Genomic DNA, 26,875 nt, shown 5'->3' with positions numbered 1-26,875 from the left:
CTTAACTTTCTTTTAATTTCCCTTTCCTGACTTCTTATATACAAACACATGTGGCTAATGTGAAGGCCTAGAGGGGTGAAAGGGCAGTTGGAAGAATTCACAAGAATTTTTACCGTTCTAAATTTTTAAAGCAAAACTATAGGCAGAACTTCTTTGATAGAGTAATCCCTGTCTGATTTATTTATTTTTTATTTTTTTGCCATCTGTTTCCAATGGGGGAGATTTACCTTAAATTCCTGTTGCACAGCCAAAACAGGAAGTGAGAGAAAATCCTTTCAAATTAAGGTAAACCCTTGGGTCCTCCCAGGTCACCAGAACTAGTGTCCAAATTGCAAGATTTCCTCTTTATTACTTTTCTGGGGCCAACCCAAAATTTAGGATTTTCTTTTACTTTCACCTTCAATGAGAATAGTAAACAAGACAAATAGAGAGGGTGAATCTCCTAACAGGGGCAGAGACAACAATGAAACCCTAATAGGTGTTTTACTCCCTCTCTATTCTATCCAAAATTAAAAAAAAAAAAAAAAAATGCCTTTAGTTATTCTACGTATTCTACATATATGATATATGGTGGCAAGGTGGCTCTGCTGCGCCACCAGCGACCCAGCTCTACTGTGATTATACCCAGTAGATGGTGATCAGCCAGTGCCGGTGTTCCGTGAAAAAACCATACCCTTGAGAAAACCATACCCTTGTCACTTCCGGTGCACCTACGGAGGGTATGGATTTCTCACAGTAGTGTGTGTAATGTTATACTTGCCGCGATTACATTAAAACAGCTCCTCTGCAACATCAGTCATCTCCGCTCCTATCCCTGTCACTTCCCTCATCTCGGCTAATAAATATAAAAGCAGGTCACGGAGCCGACATCTCCATCATTTACATTTCATACAGCCGCCGCCGCTTTTATATTTATTAGCCGAGATCAGGGAAGTGACAGGGATAGGAGCGGAGATGACCCATGTTGCAGCCGAACTGTTTTAATGTAACCTCCGCAAGTGTAACATTACACACAGTGCCGTGATAATTTCATTCCCTCCGAGCATGCGTACTTGTGCACTTCTCTGCTGTGCAATGACGTATCCGGGGCTCTGAGCATGCACACTGCTGCGCTGCTCAGCGGTTTCAGACCGGAAGTGACGAGGGTATGGAATTCTAACGAGGTATGGTTTTCTAACGTTACACCGGCCAATGGATGACCGCCAGCACCCGCCTATCGTCTGCAAGACACACAGGACAGGGCTCTGCCTATGTAAACAAGGCAGAGCTCTGTCCTGTCAGCGGGGGAAGTAATGTATTTTTCCCTGCATTTTTTTCCCTTAGTAAAAGCACCACACAGTACACCAAAACACTGGTTAGGCACACATTTAACCCTTTGATCGCCCTGGGTGTTAAACTTCTTCCTAGCCAGTGTCATTAGTACAGTGACAGAGCATATTTTTAGCACTGTTTACTGTATTAGTGTCATTGGTTCCCAAAAAGTGTCAGTTAGTGTCAGATTGTCTGTCGCAATATCACAGTCCAGCTATAAGTTGCTGATTGCTGCCATTACTAGTGGAAAAAATAAATAAATAAAAATTCCAGTATATAGTATACCATAGTTTGTAGTCGCTATAACTTTTGTGCAAACTATATCAATATATGCTTATTGGGATTTTTTACCAAAAATATGTAGCCAAATACATATTGGCCTAAATTTAAAAAGAAATTTGATTTTTGAAGTGTTTTTATTGGATATTTTTTATAGCAGAAAGTAAAAAATATTGTTTTTTCCTTAAAAGTGTCTTTTTTATAGCGCTAAAAATAAAAAATAAAAAATGCAGTGGTGATCAAATACCACCAAAGGAAAAAATTTGTGGGAAAAAAAGGACATAAATTTCATTTATGTACAACGTTGCATGACCATGCAATTTTCAGTTAAAGTAACACAGTGCTGTATCACAAAAAAATGGCCTGGTCATGAAGGGGGGTAAATCTTCCAGATGTCAAGTGGTTAAGTTATGCTTATTTACCATAAGGCAGAGATTTTTTGGATTAAGGGCTGAATATTGTTCCCCTTTTCATTTTGAAATGTATGCTTTTTTGATTCCATTAAAGGAAACTGCTTTCAGCTGCTCCTCCACCTCAAATTGCTGATCTCACAAACAATTTTATATACAGTACACATGTAGGGCGTCCCACGTCAGAGCCGCTGGTGGATTGGGATCCCCCACCCTGCACAGCCAGGCAGACTGAATCTTCACAGTATCCCAGAGTCAGGAAACAGTCCAGTGCTTGTTTTGATGTTTTATTGAGGGGGTACAACTTGGATAGGGAAATTATGGGATGCCCACTTGACTTTAGCAAAACCCTTCAGGGACAACTTGTCTGTATACAGTCTATATACACTCCTTTTCTTCCAGCATTCACTTTCTTGCAGAACAATCACAGACCCAGATGGAACACTGTTTAATGAATCTGACCAAGTGCCTTTTGTCAAATTCATCAAACAGTGGTCTGTGAACAAAAGTCCTTTACAGGCAGGGACCGCAGGCCCCTTTGGTTGTGTAGCAAAGTTCAGTGTCCAGCATACATTCCTGTGGCTACTGATCCTGGCACCACCTCTTCAGGTACTACCAGCCCACCTGGCTGCAGCTGCCTCTCTCACTAGCTTTCCTACCCCTCACAGTCCATCCTAGACTGTACTCTCACCAGCCCATCTGGCTGACTTCTCATGGAGAACTCCTGGACGTGCAGACTCTCTCTCCTGCTGTCCTCAAACTTGCTCCTGTGCATCCAGGTCACCCCCCAGACCAGGGCATACCTCCCAATCGTCCCTGATTCACCGGGACTGTCCCAGAATTTCAAACAAATCCTGGTGTCCCTCAAATGTGGGCTGAGTCCCGCTGTGGAGCCCAGGACCGGAACAAGTTCCTGCCTTTCATGTCCCATAGCGTTCCTGCCTTCCATGTGCCACAGCCTTCCTGCCTTCCATGCCCCATAGCGTTCCTGCCTTCCATGTCCCATAGTGTCCCTGCCTTCCATGTCCCATAGCGTTCCTGCCTTCCATATACTGTGGTTTTCCTGCCTTCCATGTGCCACAGTGTTCCTGCCTTCCATGTGCCATAGCGTTCCTGCCATCCATGTCCCATAGCATTCCTGCCTTCCATTTCTTATAGCGTTCCTGCCTTCCATGTGCCACAGCATTCCTGCCTTCCATGTGCCACAAACTTCCTGCCTTCCATGTCCCATATCGTCCATGCCTTCCATGTCCAATTGCGTTCCTGCCTTCCATGTCCCATAGCGTTCTTGCCTTCCATGTGCCACAGCCTTCCTGCCTTCCATGCCCCATAACGTCCCTGCCTTCCATGTCCCATAGCATTCCTGCCTTCCATGTGCCACATCGTTCCTGCTTTCCATGTGCCTTAGCGTTCCTGCCATCCATGTCCCATAGCATTCCTGCCTTCCATGTGCCATAGCGTTTCTGCCTTCCATGTACCATAGCATTCCTGACTTCCATGTACCACAGTGTTCCTGCCTTCCATGTGCCATAGCGTTCCTGCCTTCCATGTACCACAGTGTTCCTGCCTTCCCTGTACCACAGCGTTCTTGCCTTCCATTTACCACAGTGTTCTTGCCTTCCATGTTCCATAGTGATCCTTCCTGCCTTCCATGTGCCATAGTGATTCTTCCTTACTGCCTTCCACGTGTCATAGTGATTCTTCCTGCCTTCCAGGTGTCATAGTGATCCTTCCTGCTTTCCATATGCCATAGTGTTTTTTCTTGCCTTCCATATGCCATAGTGATCCTTCCTGTCTTCCATGTGTCATAGTAATCCCTCCTTTCTGTCTTCCATGTGCCATAGTGATCCTTCCTTCCTGGGTAACATGTGGCACAGTGATCCTTCCTTCCTGCCTTCCATGTGTCATAGTGATCCTTCCCTCCATGTACCATAGTGATCCTTCCTTCTTTTCCATGTACCATAGTGATCCTTTCTTCCTTTCTTCCGTGGACCATAGTGACCGCCCCTCTTCCGTTCCTCCATGTACCATAATGATTCTTTCTTCCTGCCTTCCATGTACCACAGTGCTCCTTCCTTTCTTTCATATACCATAGTGATCCTTCCCTCTCTCTCTCCCTAAGGGTTGACTCAAACGTACATTTCCTGCACTGTATGCAACCATGCTGTCCTTGTGAGACGCACCTGAGTGCCATTCATTGTTAATGGCAGCATGTTTGCGGCCTCCAAACCACGTGCTACTACAGTGTTATGCGGTTTGGTGTGGTATGATTTGAAACAGTAGTGCATTGCAGAATGTCCCCATTCACTTGAATAGATTGTGGTTAGGGAACAGTAGTGCCCACCAATGCATCACCCCCGCTGCTGCCTCTGCAGCTAAAGGGGGAAGACTTGGCAAGGTGTTAAATACTTGTGCTTGAACCACAGTTTTACCACCCCACAACCACTAGTGTGAATGAATGCTGTATTATCTTGCATATTTCTGACATTTGAGATAAGATTTCCTTCTGATGTACATTTGTTCAAGCAATGCTGCACCGTATACCGCAACTAGGCTCAGCTTCTGTTTAATCAACCCTCTTTAAGCCACTCACACTGTTAGGGGCTACTTGACCCTGACCTTCATTTGCTACTATGTGCTACACGTACTGCAGTACTTATTCTCTGGCTCCATCCCAGGTTCCTCAGCTCCTTCCTAATCCTCTATAAGCTCTCTGTCTAATTTCAGTGTATACAAAACCAGATGTATTGGAAGTAATTTTCTAAATAATTGTGTTGAGGTTTATATGTATCCCTGAGACTCCAGCTTGGGGCACAGCAATCAAAGCATACTTTAGCGGTACAAAGAAGCCCATGTTTTGTTTACCACTGCACTTAAGCCCCTCCCACCATTATTTTTGGCTACACCCACTTTTTGCTACGACACGCTACGTGTTACTTTCTCCCTAAAATGTCCCTCATTCTTAATTTCAAAAGATGGGAGGTATGCTAGCGGGCCACTAACAGCCTCCTTAGCACTCCATCTCCAATCTTCCATCTGACTTCCCCTGCTGGAATGACTCAGGAGTATTTCAGAGGTTCCCGCACTCTGCTAGCTCATTTTGCCGCAAATTGGCTGGGGCTCTCATTAATACTGCAAGCAGCTCCTTCCAACCTCCCTCCTATTCTTTTGGAAGCTTCTCCAAGGTTCCAGCAAGTAGGAGGAGGTACCAGAGGTGCTGCCTGATGAATCATCCAGCCTCCCTGAGTCACTCACCCTGACCCAGATTCAGCACAGGTTTGGCTGCCAGCTAAGCCATATTTACCTACACTAGCAAAAAAAAAAACTATGTACAGCTAGTACACTAAGCTAGAGGGTGCTACACATACAAACAGTATATCATAATATTCAAGACAGGAAGATCTTTACCTTGACATCTGCCTAACCTCATAATAATTAGCCAGCACTTGTTGTCTCTTCTTTCTCAACATGTCTTGTAATTTAATATACAGGAGTATATATGCCATGAGGGATTGTGGTCTGCAGCTGTGAAAATATTCAGCTACATATACTGTATATATTTTAGTGCAGAGTTGAGGACCACTGTATTTTTACTAATCTTGACAGCAGTTCTGCTAGTTGGAGGATATGGACGATTCAAATAGCCATTTTTAGTTAACATGATCCTCCAGCAATTTATAGGTAGCCTTTTAGAACAATGTCATGTATAATTTATCAACACAAAGTATTAAAAGGGAAAAATTTATTAAATCACATGATAAATACACACAGCTCGAAAAAAAAAATACTGTAAATATATTAGCATGAAAAAGCAGCATGTAACTGTATCCTCAGGCAATCAAATCATTACAGGTAGAGCACAATACGAATATGAAACAGAATAAAGTACATTATGAATTAATAATTAATTTTAGAGCAGAACAGAAAATACCACTGCATATTTATCTGTTGGTTTATATCAAGGATTATTAAATACACCTGTAGTAATACTGTGCCAAAAGTATTTAAAATGAAGGTAGCTTCTACACACCAGGTTTTGCACATAGAACACTTCCCATAGAAAGTTATAAGGTAGATGTACCGTACAAGACACACATTAAAGCAGATCTGTGTTCATTCCTTTATGGTTAAAAATAAAAGAGGGTTTGGGACTTTGAATTGGAGGCAGGACAAAGCTGGCAGGGATATACATTAACATTTATTGGTGTACAAATTGGTTAAGACATATTAGGTTACAGAATGAAATAACTCAGTAGACATAAGAGCTGGTAAGTGGTACTCAAGTCCAGGTTAAAAAAAAAACAACATATAAACATTCCATGGAGCATACAAGTAGTAGACACTGACCCCGTATTGAAGTCATAGCATCAATAAGCTTGACGCGTATCGTGGACCAAAAATCGCCACTTCATCAGGAGCAAAAAAGTGACGCACATCTGCAAAGAATATCAAAATATGTGTGGGAAAATACCAACATGGAGATGGGATGGAGGGTGGATGCAGACCACCCAAAATCCCACACTTAAAAAAACAGCTCAGGTTGTATATGGCATTGAAGGTAAGGGAGAAACGCAGGTATCCCCTTATTTATTCTGTAACCTAATATGTCTTTAGCAATTTGTACACCAATAAATGTTAATGTATATCCCTGCCAGCTTTGTCCTGCCTCTCATTTAAAGTTTCAAACCTTTTTTTATTTTTCTGCATATTAAGGAAGGAGACACACGGCAAACCCCCTGCGTTTCATTTAAAGTCCCAAAATTCCCCCTTTTTTGTATATTCCTTTATGGTTAGGGATGGGCAGTGTGTTCGACTCGAACATGAGCTGTTCATAAACACATAAAGCACATAAACAAATGCGGCGCTCAGCGGGCTGTTCGCACGCCGATGAGCACCCCATAATGCAGTGCACTCTTGCAGTGCATTGATTGCTGATAATTGGCCAAAGCATGCACCTGACCTGTATGCTTTGGCCAATCACAGCACAATGTACTGTGAGAGCCATAATTGGCCAAGGCAGAGTGCCTTTGGCCAATCGTGCCTCAGAGGCTAAGTCCACACCCACACTAAATATAACGCTGCTGCTTACACAGCAGCCTTGTATAGTGTGTTGCAATAGAGATTAGGCAGGTAGTTAGTGGATAGTGAATTCAGTCAGGTTAGTGCAGTCAGTGTAGCGAACAGGCATACCCCACTTTTGTAATGTATAGATATGTTGTAGTCCTGGGTGCCCTCTCAGTGCTCCCCAAGTTTGGTGCCTCTGTCACTTATCGTTCAGGAGCAGTACCATGCCAACCTGACCAAGATTTCACCGACACCAATGTTAAAGACGGGGAGCAGTGCCATGTCAAGCTGACCAAGATTTCCCTTAGACGCCAATGTTAAAGACTGGGAGCAGTGGCATATCAAGCTGACCAATGTTTCCCATAAATGCCAATGAGCACTGAAAGTTAAAAAATTGGTCTGAGCGGGAAGGGGGTAAAAGCGCCTTGTATTTAAGTAGGTAAGATGAACCCTATGACAGATTAAAAAAAAAAAACCTGCGTGGGGTCCCCCCAAAACCTATACCAGGCCGTTTGGAACTGGTATAGATTTTATAGGGAACTCCATGCCAAAATAAAATAAAAAAATGGCGTGGGGTCCCCCCAAAATCCATACCAGGCCCTCTGGGTCTGATAAAGGGTTTTAAGGGGAACTCCACGCCAAATTTAAAAAAAAAACATGGGGTCCCCCCAAAATCCATACCAGACCCTTATCCGAGCATGCAGCCTGGCAGGCCAGGAACGAAGGGGGGGGGGGGCGAGACAGCGACCGCCCAAACCATACCAGCCCTCTTGCCCTCAACACCCTGGGCTGTGGTTTTGGGGGTCTGTGGGTGGCCCCCAGATTCCGCCCCCCCTCCCCCCTATGTGAATGGGTATGGGTACATCGTACCCATACCCATTCACCAAAAAAGTGTAAAAAAGTAAAAACCACAGGAAACAAGTCCTTTTTTAAAAAGTAAAAAAAAATAATGTCCCTTGATGTAAATCCATTGTCAATTATGACGTCCGCCGACCCAAAAAATTGCAAAAAAAACATTTTGCCTCCTAAGAGGGTACCCCCCATATGCCCGCTCTTCGGCTTTGACAGTTCTTTTATAGGCAAGGGGTGGGGCCACACTGCTTTGTCACTCAGTGGCATTCCAGAAAGGGGGCTGTGCCACAGGGAGACATAACGGGTGTGTTGAATGGAAAGTACTCACTCAGTCCCAATAAGTAGCTCCTTGAATCCAGGATGCTGTTGTACTGACCTTTCTGTTGTACAGACTGATTCTGGTTCCCTAGATGTCTGCACTCACTTTTTGAGCCTTGCCTCCCCAGGGATTGGTGGAAACTCCATAAGCTGCAGCCTCTGTTCCTCCACTCTCTAAGTTCCAGAATTCTCTAGAGAGTTCTGGAAACCAGGGGGAGATAACCACAGCCTTTGAAGCACTGCAAAGCCTCCCTAAACAAAATTACCCATGCTCCCATGCTTACAGGGGAGCCAAACTAAATTTACCTAGGCTAAGAAACTGTAAGGTTACTACATATTTATAGGATGAAAGCATAAATTAATAGCACATTTTGTAACTGTAAACATAATTTGTAGTTTTGTTCTAAAACCATTCAATAGACCAATAGTCACCAGACCATTAATTTAAAAAAGAAAAAAATTACCATAGGATTATATGGCCATTTAACATATTTTGTGAATGTTATTTACCAGTAAAACCATCTCTTGTGTAGACATTTAAAAGCCCTGAGACTGCTGCTGGGCGCTGCCATCTTAGATGTGACTTCAGTGAAAAAAATTTAGGGGGCACTGGGATTTCATTACATGTTCACAGTTTAAATACAAGAAAAGCTAAAAAGCTCACTGACTCTGATAAGGCAGTTCTCAAACAAATAGGTGTTGGGTACCTGGAAGCAACTCAAACTTTATAAGTAATGAGTGCCAAACCAAAAGGGGAAAGAGTCCAAGATGCCTTTAATTATTCATAATTCAATCAAGCAAAACTTGCAACGTACTTCAAGGTAACAAGAACGTTACAAAAACACCAGTAGCTTTAGCTGTAGAATGCTGCTCTAAAAACATGAGTTTTGCAGTGTTTTTGCATTAGCTTTTTTTAGCATTTGCGTTTTTTTAACAAAACTATACTCCCACAAAAGTGTTTGGGTCAAAAAACGCTGAATAGCAGCATTTTTCAGCGTTTTTCAGCTTTTTTTTTTTTAGAGAGTGTTTTTACAGCTGAAAAACGCTTCAAACCTACTAGTTCTGGGGGTTTTTTTCCAACCAGAAAATGCCCCTGCCAAAAACGCTGATATCATATGATTGCATGAACACATAGGATAACATGCTGGGGAGCTTACTGGCCAGTGCCATCTTAATAGATTATAGGCCCCCAGGCAATCAGGGCAGCCATCAGAAATTTTGGGGCCCCTTACACAGCTTTAGGCCTGGGCCCTTCCGGGCCTTACCACCAACATTCCGCAGGGCCCACCCTCTGGCCGTCCCACCGAATCCGCCCACTGGCCATCCAACCGAGTCCTTCAGTGCACCCACTTCTATTTTAACACTCTTACAACCTAATATATGAAAATGACTCCAATCCATCAAAGAGACATCCCCATAAATTTAGCAAAGAGACATCCCAATCCAACAAAGAGATGGCTTCATATATTCAGCAAAGAGACATCCCAATCCAGCAAAGTGGCATCCCTTCTGCTGCATCGGCTTACCCTGCATCCGCCCTGCTTTAGCAATTGCTAGTTACTACAGCAGCAACAACTCGGTTTCATTGCTTGAGGTCTGGGCAGCCGGGCCCCTCGGAACGCTCGGGCCCCCTACATGTGTGTGTGGGCTGTCCCCCCCCCTGATGGCTGCCCTGCAGGCAATGCAGTGCACTGAGGCCCTGCCTGCACAATCACCCACGAGAATAAAAATGCAAATTATCGGTAAGGCAAACAACTTCCAAGTTCGGCGGCTCGGTACGGTGAACACACACACAGACGGGAGTCGAACTGGACTGTTCTGTGTGTGTTTCCATGGAGGCGGACAGGCATTCCTGCAGTTGTGGGCTCCACTTCCACGGCCCAAATGGTCTGGCAGCAGCAAATGGCCGACAGGCGCTTGCCACCTGCTAAGTTCGGCAGCGGGATGCACCCAGGAATCGGGACCAATGATTGGCTGGGGCTGGGTCGCTGGGCAGGTAGGGCCCCCCAGGCAACTACCCAGCATGCCTATTCGGTAAGATGGCCCTGTCACTGGCTGCAGGAAAAAAATGCAGCAGCTGTAAAAAGGTCCAGTGTACATGAGGCCTTTTACCTTTTGGTTTGGCACTCACTGATTCTATATCTTGGATGTGACATCAGCAGCCCGAGCAGGCTTAGGGCTGTCAATCAGTTGACACTCTGTAGTATTCACCTACATTCTTCTCTCAGCAGCTACATAAAAGATTATTTAGGGAGATGAAGGGAGGGATGGAAGACCTTGGCAAGCACAAAGAGTATTTAGACAATCAGGGAGGGATGGAAGACCTTGGCCAGCACAAAGAGTATTTAGACAATCAGGGAGGGATGGAAGACCTTGGCCAGCACAAAGAGTATTTAGACAATCAGGGAGGGATGGAAGACCTTGGCCAGCACAAAGAGTATTTAGACAATCTCAAAAGAGGAGGGGGCTGTGACATACAATAAAAAAGGGGGCCATGACATGGAATTGAATGTCAGATTGTCTAGCAAATTAATAAAAATTATTTATGGAAAAAACACTACAGTTAGGCACATAAAATACTTTTTATTTGCTTTTAGTTGCAGTTTTTTTAAGCTGGTGTCTGGATCACTTTAATTTCCTACCATCTAAGAAGTCAACTACTGTTAAATATTTGGGGATGCAAATATGTTGTATAATTACTTCCATGCTACCATTATTACTACTATAACATATTATTACACTTTGTACACCACTGCAGGCTGTCGTGGTAGCAACCGAGACAATCGGAGAGTCCCAGGTCCTAAGTGAAGAAGGTGAAATGGATGATCCTTCAGAGACCTCTTCTATAATATCAAAGCTAAGTTCTAAGAGTGCCAAAGACAGGAAGAACTGGAAGACCCAACGAGAAAATGTAGAGCAATGTGCTGAGGAAGAGGAGAAAAGAGATGAGGAGAAATATATATCTGCATCTGAAGACAGTACAAAGAGGAAAGGCTATCACTATAGCAGGGAAACCCATCAGTTGGAGTACCATAGGAAGCCATCATCCTCGAGAGAGGTAAGATACTATTTTGCAGCAGGTGACAGGTGTGCTTTGTAATACTCAGTTTGCTGGAATCCTTAGTATGTCGGTAATGGAAGCCGGTGCATGAAGGACCTGGACCTGTGGGATTTTGTTAACCACGATAATCAATGAAGAGTACACTTGCAAGTACCTAACATTAACTTAAAGTAGACCTTCTTTTAAGAGTAAAAATATCACTAACCCACCTCTCTCCTCTAGCTTTTTTTGGGGGGCAGGGGGTACATTTTTTTGACAGGTATTCACTTCTACTTCTACAATTCTCACCTAGGCGGGAATTACATAAGCTTGGCCTGCCCACCCGCAACCTCCAGGGACATGTTACACATCCCAGGAGGCTGTGGGACCAATCTGACAGAGCAACATGATCTTGCACCTGCACAGAGGGAGCCGACTGTGAAATAGCAGGACATCACAGTCGGCTCCCACTGCCAAGGTGGTGGCACAAGGGATCCAAAGAACCTTGTAAAGACAGCACTGGGCTCCGAGGTACTGTTTCCTAAATATCAGCAACTACAGTATTTCTAGCTGCTGACATTTATATATTTTTTAAAATGACTAGAGCTACTAAACCTGAGCTGGATTGAAATTTCCCCAACAGGGCCACAGACAGTAATAAAAGCTTGACAGAAACATTTACTCCTTCCAAGTTGTGCCTGGAGTTTGGAATTAACACCTATTATTATGTAGCTAAAAAAATCCCAAACATTATTTTTCAGTTTTGGATAAAGGGGTGAGAGTTTAGAACAGATATATGCAACCTAAGACACAGGTGCCAGGGTGGGCATGCCATGAAATTTTCAGTGGCATCCAGGAGATTATCAAAGATGTGTACAGGACTTGCCCACCCGAGGGCCAGATGATCTTGTGGTGGGCCCCTATTCCCCACAAATACAGCACCGCTGTCCATTACAAAGCTTGGCTTGCCCCTCTGCACCCATGGCCCACCCACCTGCATATTGAAAGGAAGATGTACACTGCTCAGGTGGATCTATATCCACAATCAGCCATGGGTGCTGGACCTCGGATCACCACCCGATAACAGGAACATGAAGAGAAAGTGGCCGCACACCAAGACGATGACTTGATATTAGCAAAGATTTATTGTACAAATCTGGATACAAGGTAACAATGGAAATGGTAGACGCGTTTCACACGACCAACAGTGTGCTTGTTTACCCACCTGCATGACATTTCAGAGAGGTCTGCCATGATGTCAAGGTGCCTGCCCTCCTCCCGGTACCAGAGTAGGCCCACCTGCGTAAGTGACCTGAAAAAGCTCATCCACTTACACACTTCTGCCCCCTAATAGAGCTGCCAACTGGAGCAGATATCTATGTAAAACTTCTGCTTTTTTCATGATGTAGGAATTGGGGCACTGGCACACCAGTTTTCTAATGCTTGTAAATGGATACTGGATGTGAGAAAAGGGCATTAACCCTTTGAGTTAGAAACCCTGTCAAGTTTTTACTGCTGTCTGTGTTCCAACTGGAGAGAATCACCATCCTTATTTGTCCCGGTAACCACTGTCACCGGGTCTGAAAATGAAGGAAAATCTCGCTTTGTAGAGGTTTCCTCTCACACCCAATCTACAAGACAGGAAATGAAAAGAAAGCTCTTCAATGGGACACAGATAGCAAAAAATAAATAAATAACAGGTTGGGGAGATTTCCCTTCACTTTGAACAGTTAAATCCCCCATGAGACAGTTACCACTAGAACAGGTCCCCTTTGGAAGATTTACCCATATTCTTCTTCTAGTGACAACTAAAGTATTTTGGTTTGGCATTGGGGCTGGCACCTTGACATCACTCAGACCTCTCACTTTCAGATCCGGTAGTGAGAAGCAATACAGAGGATGAATCTCCCCAGCAGGGACACAAACAGTTATAACAAAAAAAATGTGACAGGAGTTCTAACCCTTCATTTTGATATTCAAAACAACAAAATCAAGTTTTGTCTTTATAGCAATATTAAGGGGTAGATTTATAAATCCGTGAACTTGACACTCACAGGTGAATCTTCCAGTTTTGTGTGTTTTAAATGACAGTGATTGATTCACCATCAGTGAATGTTTGGTGAAAATTGCATTCACTGATTATACAGTAAATGGTTCCCTGTTTAGGTACAGTAATCCCCCGCTACATCGCGGTTCAGTTTTTGCGGTCCCGGTAATTCGCGTTTTTTTTTGTAATGTTATTTTACTATATAAATCATTAAAAATGAAATATTTTTGTGTTTTCCATAGCTCTTGCTATGTCTCTTAGTATCTTTTATGTGTTTAAATGAGTTTCTATTGTTTTAAAAGTGTGTTTAAAGACCTTAAAATGCTTCTACACGTACAGTGACAGTAAAAAAACATGCCTACAATGCATTTTAATAGGGTTTTTCTATTTCGCGGAATTTCACTTTTCGCGGCTGGGTCCGGAACGTAACCCCCGCAATGGAGGGGGGTTTACTGTATTGCTTTGTTGTAAGGCACACTTTTAGCACTGTATTTGAGATTATAGTCATGCATTTCTTTTGTGTCACTTCTAAATCTAATTCTAATTGTTTTTGGTTTTGCAGTCACAGTTAAGTGTCCGCGGCTCCCTGTTTACCCCTAGACGTAATAGCAGAGTCAGCATTTTCAGTTTCAGAGATCCCGCTAGGGATGTGGGGTCAGAGAATGATTTTGCTGACGATGAACATAGCACTTTCGAAGATAATGAAAAGGACTCTGTATCTCTGCCGGGTAGACAAGGAGACCGGCGTAACAGCAACGCCAGCTTGACAAGTCGATCGTCTAGGATTCTGCCTTTACTTTCTATGAATGGTAAAATGCACAGTACAGTGGACTGCAATGGAGTGGTCTCCTTGGTCAGCGGGCCCGGTGCCCCTGCTGGACTCTGTCCTGAGGTAATGCTATGTTTTGTTTTGTTTTTCCTAAAGAGGATTGACATTTTTGGGTCAATGGATGATTAGAGCATATCTTCACAAACACAACTGTACTCTATCAAAGCTTACCAGTCCTTTTTTTTTTTCCGTTTTAGCCTGTGTTTACACTACTGCGATTCAGGGAACAGCGTGATTCTAATGCGGGTTCACGGCCTGCAATGCATCTGCCCTGCAGGCAGTTCACGCTGCCTTCTGCAAACCGCTGCAGGTGTCAATACAAAGTTAATGACACCCCCGGATCGGTTTGCAGATCGCAGTGCGAACTGTGAATTTGGACAGGAATCGGATTGTATGGGTGTGAATCTATGCAATTCAATTCCAGTGAGGGTGAAAAAAGGTTCCTACTCCATTTTCGTGCGAATGGGAAACAAACTGAATGGCAGACATCGCATGTGATCTGCACAACAATGCGGTGCGAATCACATGCAATGTCTGTGTTCTCATTAGTGTGAACCCAGACAAAAGTACAAGAACAAAAACAAAATAACTACCTGCCTCCTAGTGCGGAACAGACACTCCAACAACACAACACAAAAAAAGAAGAGGTACGCTTATCAGTCCCTAGACTTAGTTAGTAGCTGTCATTTTTATTTTTTTTCAGGCTAAGACCATTTTCAGCAAGCATAGAAAATCCCAACAAATCTTGCCAGAAATGTAGTGATCTTATCACTTCCTGTGGGCTAGGCTGAATGTTTTCTTTCTTTTGTGAACAATCTCCCCATCTTCCGTGTAATGGGGATAAACAAAGGCAGACAAGTTTAAAGTCCAGCTGGCTAAGCTAAGTGACAGCCATGGTTTCTTCCATAGATACAGTGCAGGAAGTGAGCGTAGCCACCCAGATAAGCTAAAAAAAAAAAAAAAAGTAGCCACTACTTCTAAGTACTTCTAAGGACTGGTAAGCAGCAATATATTAAATGTTTGTTTTGGAATTAAGATATGCTTTAAAACTGCAGCTAAAAAAGGATGTGCACTACGGGTCAGAGCCAGTAGCGTGGCGTCAACACGCATGGACCGGACCGCTCTGCAGGCAGCCATGCATTATTGATGATTATCTGCCCGATTCAAACCACCGTGTTGTAAATGCATTTTTATTTTCAACAAACAAACTTTCATACAATAGCCACTTCAGCCCCGGAAGGTTTACCCCCCTTAAGGACCAGGCCATTTTTTATGATACGGCACTGCATTACTTTAAATGACGTGCAACACTGTACCCAAATGAAATATGTATCCTTTTTTTCCCACAAATAGAGATTTCTTTGGTGGTATTTGAACACCACTGCGTTTTTTTTTTTTTTGCACTATAAACAAAAAAAGAGCGACAATTTTGAAAAAAAAAAAAAAAAAAACAATATTGTTTACTTAATGCTATAAAACACCCAATAAAAAAATAAAAAAAAATCATTTTTTTTTATCAATTTAGGCCAATATGTTTTCTGCTACATATTTTTTGGTAAACAAAATCCCAATAAGTGTATATTGATTGGTTTGCGCAAAAGTTTTAGCGTCTTCAAACGATGGGATATTTTTATGGAATTTTTCTTTATTTATTTATTTTTTTACTACAGTGATTTTTAGTGGGACTGCGACATTGTGGCATAGAAATCTGACACTAATTGACACTTTTTTGGGGACCAGTGACATTAATACAATGATCAGTGCTAAATAAATGCACTGTGACTGTATTAATGACACTGGCAGGAAAGGGGTAACAGGGGCGATCAAAGGGTTAAGTGTGCTCCTAGGGAAGTGCTTTCTAACTGTGTGGGGGGATAGCTTGACTGGAGGAAGACAGAGATCCAAGTTTCTACTTAGCAGAAACACAAAATCTCCATCTTCCTCTCTGACAGAACGGTGGTCTGCCTTGTTTACATAGGCAGACCACCGTTCTGCCTCTCCTGTGAACAATCGGTGGGTCCGGGCAGACATTGCGTCCGCCAGACCCACTGCTTGGCTCCCACTGGGTCAGATCACAGCGGGAGGGTTGTCACCGGTGGCACACGCAGGTGCCCCAGGCCCTGTACCCGAAATCACGTACAGGTATGTGATTTTGCGTAGGGGGACTGCCCTGCTGCAGCATATCTGCATGGGCGCGGAATGCACTCTGAGCCCTCTACATTGCTTTTATCACTACATGCTTTGAGAGACGTAAGCTTGGATCCATCTCCTGAGGTCGGCAGACAACCTATCCTTAGAGGTGATCTTATATATGTGCATATGATCTCTTAGTGGGATCATTCCTTCTAGTAAGTGGCCAATCTTTTGTTTGGAGCACGGTGGTGATGCACATGCATTTGGATATATTTTTTTGCACAAGGACACTTACCAATACATATTGGCCTAAATTGATAAAAAAAAATTAGATTTTTTACATTTTTTATTGGGTATGTTTAATAGCATAAAGTAAAAATGTTTTTTTTTTTTTTTTTCAAAATTGTTGGTCTTTTTTTGTTTATAGCGCAAAAAATAAAAACCGCAGAGGTGATCAAATACCGCAAAAGAAATCTCTATTTGTGGGAAAAAAAAATGACATACATTTTATTTGGGCACAGAGTCGCACGTCCGCTTTAAAATAGATTTTATATCATGTCTATATTTTTTAATCAAGTTAACTAATTAGTGCAGAAAGATACCAACTCACACAAAATCTGTTCTCTTAGGAAATGCTTACTGTTATTTATGGCTATCAAACACAATGTTTTGACATATACAATGTATAAACAGCATGAACTGACAATGGAATGGAATGTATGTGTTTTTCCCATTCTAAGGTTTCTTCATACAGTATAATAGCCACATATTGTAACACTGTGCTTTGCAAGTCACTCGGTTTTTCTAATGTTTAGGAAAAATCATACAGCGCACGTAATAAATTTACAGGTGACACGGACGTCAAACTACCCATAAGTGACTTATTTTAAGGTTGTGTGCGTGGGCGTGTTGTCATCTCAGCAGAACCACTGGGGAATGTACAGTTCAGGGAGTGAAGTGACATTCAGAGGTGCTTTTACAATCCCCTTCGCCAAATTACCCTCCCACTTAATCGTAGTGCAATTATGAGTGATGTACCGGTAATTGTGGCAGGTTTACAATAGTGAAGATCTTTTAAGATTGGAGTTCCGGTGGATGTACTAAGGCGATATTGTGTGGGAGATCACCTCAGAAAAAGTATGACTGATGTGAATATTTGAACAAGAGCTGCAATAATATCCCATAGAATTGGGTCTAACAAAGGGAGGGCAGCGGGGGCAGCTGCCAGGGGTGCATAGAGGACAAGGAGTACAATATCACTTTGCAGAGAAAAAAAGACCTGACCATAATGCTGATGTACATTTCCCTAATTATAGACTTGGGCATTAGGCAGGATGGGGCTGTGGCAATAAAGGCAGAATATAAGTAAAAAAAAGCATCTAGAAAAGGAAGTGAGCTAGCCCCAGTGTGCCAAAATCCTAAATAATGGACCAAAAAAGAACTTGGTGCAACAACTAGTTGTTCCAAAGAAATTACAGACTTTAGAGGCACATAGTGGACAGGCAGAGTAATTTGATTAAAACTTCAACATTTTATTGAAAATATTTTTTTAAAAAGAAGAAAAGAAAATCATATATATATATATAAAACAGTACATTAAAACAGAGTCAGTGGTGAGGATAAAGACTCCATATGCTTTATAGTGGGTATACAAACATTGCACATTCTTTGAAGAGGTAGATATATTTAACTGGTCTGGAAGGTCGACGCGTTTCGCATTGCGCTTCTTCAGGACCACAGACGATTAAATATTCTCTTAACAAAGTAAGCAAAATATAACATTAGTTGACAATACACGATATAATGCATTTACATTTGTACATCATTCATTTGATTCACAAAAGAGTATTGGAAAAATTATCGCATAGACCAACCTCCTATAGCGCAAATAGTTGTATCATCCACGTCAGTTTTAGCAACCGGAGAGGGGCGAATGAGACCCACCTACATTATGAGTGGTAAAGAATATATAAGCTTTTAGGGGAATACTTTGACCACCAATAGTTTCGTAGATAGGTATTGTATTGTAATTACCAATCACTCTGATTGATCTCAGATGGAAACGTGAACGTGGATGATACAACTATTTGCGCTATAGGAGGTTGGTCTATGCGATAATTTTTCCAATACTCTTTTGTGAATCAAATGAATGAACTAGTTGTTGCACCAAATTCTTTTTTGGTAAAAAAAAAGCAGCGCTAAAAAAACTCACATATATAAACAATCAAAAATGATAATTAGGAAGTACAAAACGTGCAATATGAAACATCAAATAAGGTGGAAAATGCAAACATTCTACATTTCGGCCTCAAAACGTCAGTAGAAAGCTGTAAGAGGCGTTTTTCAGCTTTTTTGCTGTAGCGTTTTTTTGGCCTTTTTTTTTTATACTCCCACAAAAGCTTATGGCTCAAAAATGTTGATAAACGCCAAAATGCGGCGTTCTTCAGCGTTTTTTATCTTTTATCAGAGTTAGAGCATTTTTACAGCTGAAAAACACCTCCTAAAATCCACTAGTTCTTTTTTTTTTTTTACAGCCATAAAACGCTCCTGCCAAAAACTGCTGATAGCAGCCTATGTGTGCATGGACACATAGGATAACATGCTGGGGAGTTTACTGGCAGCAAAAAAAAAAAAACATCTGACGCCAAAAACAGCAGCTGTAAAAACATCCATTGTGCATGAGGTCTTCAAGTTGTAAAGTGCGAAATCGAAATATCCACAAAAGTGCAAAAATGCAAATTAAGAGTGCATATATATATATAATATTGTGTCAAAAGTTTATGTTTTCATATATCAAAAAACAAATAAAGTCTATTAATAGGAAAAAAAGTCACGAACACAAAGCCTCCACAGTGTGTTTCTCCAGGGAGTATCATTGGTAAATATAAAAAGAGATCCACCGCAAAGTAGTTGTAGTCACCATGCACCTCTTACCAGAACAGTTGGGTCATAGATATTAATGGCCGGGAATGCAAATATAGATCTCAAGCTTAGTCTCCACTACAGGGAACGATCCTCGCTTAGCTGTCAGTGATAGTAAGATACCGGGAAACAGAAAACAAACATCTCCATCATGAAGCCCGCTTAAATGGTGTCTTTTATTAAAATATATAGGAGTTCCAACTCTAAAGCATCGCAAAATTTACTCTAATACAGCAGGATATAAGCGGCAGGTTAATAATTTGTGTATACCAAACGCCGACAACTGCGGCAGTGGTGCGTGAGGATGCCCTAGTTAGCCCTAGTTAATTGGAAGGTTTATGGATGGACTTTTTAGTCTAAGAGATATTATTTTAAGCAGTTTAAATTCAAAAATGTATACAGTATATTGCAGCCTACCAATCCTTAAAGCTGTAGTAAACACCACTTGGTGATTTGCACCTACTGGTAAGCTTATATAAAAGCTTACCTGTAGGTACAAGGAATATCTCCTAAATGGGTACCGTTTAGGGGATATTTACAATTTTTGCAGCCGGTGACACCACCGGTGCATGCACACTGCACTCTGAATGGATAGCATACTGAGTATGCCGTCTATTCAAAGCGTGTGCTGCGATCATAGCTCCCATGCGCATGCGCAGGGATGATGTCATCGGGGCAAGGCTATTCAAATGGCCGGAGACAATGAACCCTGAAGAAAGACTGGATAAAGATGGAAGCCCTGTCAGCAGTGACAGTGTGATGCTGGAAGGCTTCCTTTTAAAGTAAGTCTTTCATATTGTGTTAGTATGCAGCGCATCTTAGTACATTATGCCATTGACTTGCATGGGGAGGTTTTTTACTACTTTACTACTGCTTTAAATCTGGTGACTGCATTTTATTTCTGTATTTTCACCTGGTAAATTCAACCGCTAACACACATCCCCATTCTGGATGGAGGAGCAGCAGAGACACCTATGGACAGCAGCACTGGTAGTCTGGGGAGAGGGTAGTGTTAGACTAGCAGATTTAGATGGACTTGACCGACAAATGAAAGCTAGAACTTCAGCTAACGCTTTTTAAAGTAGAACTAAACTCATTTATTTACCTGTTTTCCAAAACAGGAACATAGCACCTGGCTGTGCACAGGATCAGCAGATTGTAAAGCTAAAATAATAAAAGAGGACCAGAACTGGCTTCAACTTGGTTCTCCAACCATAGAGCATTAGATTGATACTGTTTTTCAGTTACGGTATATTCAAGGCTTTGCTAAAACCAAAATACCGCTCCAGGTCAGTCCACCCTTCGCTGCCCCAAGTATCAGGTGTTATAGATAGATCTCTCAAGTCTATAACCATATTGAGCAACTTTAATGTCCCAACTAGGGATGATCAAACGGTTCGGGTCGACCATCGGTTCGACCCGAACATTGACTGTTCGAGGTTCGGCCAAATTTAGAACTTTTTGCTGAAAAAGTTCGGAATTCGGCAACCAGAACCGACCAAAATGCAATGGGCCAGGAAAAGGGCTTTAAAAGCCTGTGATTGGACCAGAACCATTAGTAAAAGCCAATTGAGGGGACAGGAGAATGCTAGGAATGTGATTGGAGTGACTAGGGGGTCCCTAGGTCAATCGTTAGTGAATACGCCCCCCAGTATATAAGGTAGCCCCCGTCAAATTCCTAGCATTGTAATACAGGGACATGGAAGAGAGTGGAAGCAGTTCTGTTAATTTAACTTTAAAAGTGTTATTTAGCATTTATTAGTGTGAGGAAAGGGATATCTAGTGTAGTTAGGGTGCTCTTTTACACTTTAGTTAGATGCAAAAATTTAGTTTCTGTAGGGAAAGTGTTAAGTGCCAGGGTGACCATAGTGTAGTGTAGGGTGAACTGACACTGACTGCTATGGCTGGGTGACCAAACCCTTCCATATCCATATCAGGGTGACCGCTATAGAGAAAAGATAGTTTCTCTTAAGTCACATTCGGTGCACTAATATGGCTTCTCGCCGGTCAGCCTGCTTTTTGGCAGCAGGCGTTTATAGGGATTTTTGAGGACATGTTTGGAGTCAGGCATGACATCTGAACATGTGTATAGGGGGTATATATACACACCCATGTATGTATATATACACCTGCACATATATAGGTGTGAAAGGAGCAGAAAACACTACTTGCGGTAATGAAATAATTAACACCAATATAGTTACGCTCCTATCACACCTATATATGTGTATGTGTAAAATACATATAAGTGTGAGTGTATATATATACCCCTATACAGAAGTTCAGATGTTTTGCCTGCCTCCAAAGAACCCAAAAAAATGCCCAAAAAAACGCTAGCGCAAAAAAAAAAAAAACGCCCAGGTGTGTCGTTGCAGGCATTTTTTTGGGGTTTTTGGAGGCAGGCAAAACATCCGAACTTGTGTATAGTGGTATATATACACACATACTTATATGTATTTTACACTTACACATATATAGGTGTTATAGGAGTGGAGCCATATTAGTGTTAATTATTTCATTAGCGCAAGCATATATTTCTGCTACTATCACACCTATATATGTCTAGGTGTATATATACATAAAAGTATGTGTGTATATATACCCCTATACACAAGTTCAGATGTTTTGCCTGCCTCAAAAGGACCCCAAAAAATGCCCAAAAAATGCCTGCTACTAAACCGGCAAGGTGTGAAAATAGCAAAGCCATATCCCTGTTCTATAAGTGACATAATACAAACAATCTTTTTTTTTTTTATGGTTCTGGACATGCTACAGAGCTGAAACTTCACAGGTACACTTTTTAGACCCCCCCCCCCCCCCCCCAGATACTAAATCCAAAGAAATTTTTATTTTTTTATTTTTTTAATAATTGGCTCTCTATCAAAAATGACAATTTTTAAGAACTTTTTTTTGTGTGATTAATAGTCCCTGGGATATGACCCAGAACCCTAGGCACTTTTTAGGGGCATTTATTGGGTTTTAGGGCTTCAAGATGGTGTTTTTTGATTACCGAAGTTCCGGATCCCATTGATTTCAATGGGGTTCTGAAATCCGGGCCGAACTTTCGGGAAGTTCGGATGTTCTGGCCGAACCAAACTTTTGAAAAGTTCGATCATCCCTAGTCCCAACACAACTGTCCATAGGCTCTATTCAGTGCTAGACCAGCTCATTACTGGAAGATGCATGAAAGACAGGTAAATGACTGTACTCCGATAAAACCAATTATTTACTTAGACATAACCATAAAGACTCAGAAATACAGCAGGAGGAATGCGATTACCAAAGTGTTTCATGTTCTCCTGCTTTATTGCTGTCTGTATGGATATGTCTAAATGAATTATCGAAGTGCAGTCACCCCCGCCTGTCTTTCATGTATATTCAAGGCATGCCATGAATAATAACTGCCACAGTTGCTTGTGCTGTCAACTAAATTATTAAGCCATCAAATGGCTGGTGTCTTATCTGATTAAATGAGCAGCACCATCTCAACAGATCAAATGGGGATGGTCGCTTTCTTGGCTTTAAAGGATGGGAGGGGTTTGTTTTACTTTAAGCAGTTCAAGCTAAATTTTTTATTTTTTCCTTTTGGAAACATAGATGAATAATCGCTGACCATTGTAAGCACCTATTCAACCATCTAACTGCTACTTTTAGTGGACAGCTTGGAAGGTGAAAAAATATAGACTTACTGGTCAGATCAGGAATTAGAGGGAAAAAAGGAAACTATAGCAACCAAAACATCTAAGAATTTTTAGGCTGCACATAATTTTTAGTTTTTCGGATTAATACTTGCTTTAAGTGAGACATATACATTCTAAATTCCAGGGCACCACCACAGAGACTGATGTAAACAGAAGAAGACCAAGTTCATACAAAATTTCCATGGACTTGCTAGAAGACCCATCTGCCAGACAAAGGGCTCTCAGTATTGCTACAATTTTAACGAATACAATGGAAGGTAAGACATTGCCATTGACTATTTACATGTTATGTACACAGATTAATGCTGAACATTCCTTCCAGCCTCTTAGACCCAAACTGATTCAGAGTGTTTGAAATGACAGATGGTGCCATCAAAAGCATAGTCCAAGGTATGAAGTATTACCAGCGCATCTTTTTTTTCTAGCAAAACCTAACAGCAGGACATTTATCCTTTGCCAAACAATGCGCCATTTTGGAATCACATGGTCATTGTAGCCTGAAGAAGGGTTTCCAAACAATTCCAAATGATGATGAATAAATGTCCTGTTATTTGTTTTGCTAAAAAAGGGATATAGTTAATACCCCATACCTTGCACAGTTCTGATATACAGCACAGGTAGTTGTAAAAGTGAAAAAATAGCACTGGAGACTAAGACATCTTATTGACATTGCTGTCTTAGAGTCGGTCCACACTAGCGTGACTTGTCAGGCGACTTGTCAGCCTGACAAGTCGCGCTCCCTCGCGGTCCATTGACCGCTCCAGGACCCGTTCTAATAAGAGCGACACAAGTCGCTCCGACTTAGAAAAAGGGTTCTGTACTACTTCGGGGCGACCTCGGAGTGACTTGCATAGACTTCCATTATGTGAAGTCCCTGCAAGTCGCCCCCGAAGTAGTAAGGAGTTGTGTCGCCTCAGTGTGAACCGACTCTTAAAGTACTGATGTTGATGTAAATAATCTGGTTCCTGGGCAGGTAGCTTCTACACCCTGGAGCATCGCAACAATCCCGTTGACTTGTAGAGTAATATAACAAAAATTGAAGCCCCACACCATTGTTAAGAGGTCCGGATAAAACTTTATTCCAGTAAAAGTTATGGGGACAATCCAATAAGTAGCCAACACATTTTGGGAGTCCAAAGATGCCTCCTTCATCAGGGCTTGAAAACTGTGTGAATAGACTAGAATTGAACTGGGCCTTAAACTTATTTCTTCCAGAGTGATTACAACCACTGGCCTTGTCAGCAGCTGGTCAGACAGCCTGTTTTTGTTACATACAAAACAACAACCAGGCAGTTGACAACGCTTACATTTCAGGGATACTGTGGTGTCTTCTGTCCACCCTCAACCTGTTGATAGGCAGTCCAGAAACAGACTGTTGAGGTCAACCCTCTACTCAATTTGCTCTCTCCAATAAGTATGTCCCTTGTCAGCATACACAATTTCTAATTGGATCCCATTTTTGCCCCCCCCCCTTCCTTTCCTGTTTGAGCTCCGCTGTAAAGAGTATTGCAATATTCTGTAACAACAGCAAATTCAGGGACTTTCCCAGGGTAGCTGCATTATTATTTTCTTTTATATCTGGCTAGAGTTCAGCTTTAAAAATTTGTCTTAATATATTAATGTTGGATTTGATATCCAGACGCACAATATTCAAAAGTCTCTGACGTTCAGATTCAGTTACTACAATAAAAATAATGCCCCATAAGCAGATGAAAGCATTCCAGAAAAATATTAGTGCTGCTCAGCACCCTACTCCTGCGCTCAGAACCTGGTCCTCAGGCTGCCTCAATCCTGGAACTTGGAACTTGTACTCATACTTGGCATCCATTATGGCTGGGCTTTGCTGCCCCCTACGACCGGGGCGGTCGACCAAACACTGTAGATACAAAACAAGCCTAAGATAATGCGCACCAGCCTAGCGCATTATCCTCAGCGAGTTTATTGATAATAAAAAGATAAAAATCAGCTACTCACAAACATGCGTGAAAGTCAAGCACATCAATTTCATAAAGCAGCATCATTACATGAGTCCGATATCTCATGAAAGCAGAGGGCTGACGCGTTTCGAGGCCGTGCCTCTTCCTCAGAGCTCCTCGCTGAGGATAATGCGCTAGGATGGTGCGCCCTTTCTTTGTTTTGTATCTACGATGAAAGCATTCCACCTGCTCATAATGCTTGGATGTATTTCACCGCCAGTCCAGTGAAGTAATGGGATTACCCTACCCTGATAATTAAAGTACACTACCTTTGAAATGTATTGGTCCATCTATGATTTTTTGAGAGTACTGTTCTGATAAGTATTTTACCTCTATCTCTTTCATTAGCTTCAGAGCACAGCTACTGTGACACTTTGTCACATAATCTGGAGCTGGAGCAACATAAGACTTCTAAATTATGACTGAAAGGTACATTTATGCTCATTCCAAAACCAAATACCAAAAAAACATTGCCACTGCACAAGTTAACTTATGAAGTTAGAGAGCGTCTTACCAAGTCTGAGAAACTCTGGGGGGAGTAATGCCTCGTACACACGCAACGATTATTGGCCGACCGATCATCCGACTTTTGTCCAGAGTTGTGTTTTGTTGGTTGGAATGTGCTTAGACTGCACACAAATTTTCTCGGCCAACAAAAATCTACTTCAGAAGTGATGTCATGTGCTGGTTTACTTTCCGTGTGTTTTTTCTTCTCTGAGCATGCCCAGTCTTGCTCATCAGATTTTTGTCTGCCAAAATCTGTACTGACTGACAGAAAATTGGTCGTCGTGTTGACGGCCAACAAAACTTTTATAGCCTGCACACCAGATTTTCTTCGGCCGAAAAGTCGGAGTTGGTTGTCGGAAGCATCATACTAACAAGCCAAAAATGGGCCGATCGGACGTTGGCTGAAAATTCACGGCCAATTATCGACGCGTGTGTACTGGCCTTAAGTGAATCTGTCCACCACAGATGAACACCTGCCTGATTATCAAGCTATATCGTTCATATCTCTCCCCATCCAGGTTGCAAGCGACCATCTTGACCATCCACACAGATTTCAAAAGAATTGACCACAGCCGTCAATTGGAATAGGGGAGAAAAACACAAATACAGTTTCCATTTCAACCGTACAGAACGATGGTTCACTGTTGCTTGCAAGGCTTGTTTCCCTACCTTTTAGACCTTTTTCAGTACAATACAACAGTAATACTTGATGATTTATCTAATAGTCTGCACCAGCTAACATGAACCTCATTCTGTGCTCAATAAAACCTAGAGATTGGGCAGATTCTGTACTATTTTCAACGGCTTACAAACCTCCTCTTTTAAGCCTCGCACACACAATGAGAATATCAGACGCACGAGTGTCTGTTTTTTTTATTTTGCATGCTAGTCTTATGAAGAGGTTACTAAACTTACTAAAATTCTCGTATGACAGAATACAACTTCAGAAGTAATGTAATGTGTTGTACTGTAATGTATTCTTATGTTTCCGAGCATCAGTGGTCTTGCTCTTTCGATTGTTTGCTAACGAATACTATACTGATTAATGCGGTAGTAAACCGCTGTGTGTGTTTTTCTTTTGCAACCTGCAAAGGAAAGCCATAATGTGCTAGTACGCATCGCATATTTTAAACTTACCTGAAAACTAAAGCCTCGTACACACGTGCAGATCGTCATTTGAACGATCGGCCGTCTTTTGTCCCTGGGCTGTCTGTCTGTTGAAAAGTGCAAAAGACTGCACAAGACTTTTGTCCGCCGACTACAGCCGACTGCAGGTGATGTCATGTGATGGTTAACTTTCCGTGTGTTTTTTCTTTTCTGAGCATGCCCAGTCTTGTAAATCTGCTGTCTGTCGGCCGAATTCTGTACTGACTGGCGAACAATCGGCCGCTCTGGTGACGGCATACAAAAATTTTAATGCTTGCACAACAGATTCTTTTCGGCCGAAAGTGCGCTGTCGGCTGTCAGAAGCATCATACTAACAAGC

General features: G+C 42.0%; 1 protein-coding gene across 3 annotated transcripts in view; it reads left to right on the top strand.

Moving 5' to 3' along the window:
• The window catches only part of LOC309557913 (sodium channel protein type 2 subunit alpha-like), a 244,726-nt gene that overhangs the window by 127,909 nt on the left and 89,942 nt on the right, over nucleotides 1-26,875 (top strand). For 2 of the 3 annotated variants that reach the window (XM_082260781.1, XM_082260780.1), the window contains exons 11-13: nucleotides 10,993-11,292; nucleotides 13,884-14,213; nucleotides 23,031-23,163. In XM_082260781.1, the coding sequence (XP_082116907.1) occupies nucleotides 10,993-11,292; nucleotides 13,884-14,213; nucleotides 23,031-23,163 (763 nt within the window). Of the gene's footprint in view, nucleotides 1-10,992; nucleotides 11,293-13,883; nucleotides 14,214-23,030; nucleotides 23,164-26,875 lie in introns of those variants that run through there. The other variant, XM_082260782.1, reaches the window with a different exon arrangement.

Source organism: Pelophylax lessonae, assembly GCF_965119305.1.
Source record: "Pelophylax lessonae genome assembly, chromosome: 6".
Taxonomy (NCBI): Eukaryota; Metazoa; Chordata; class Amphibia; order Anura; family Ranidae; genus Pelophylax; species Pelophylax lessonae.
The sequence above is the reverse complement of the archived record's forward strand: the minus strand, read 5'-3'. Positions and strand labels throughout refer to the sequence as shown.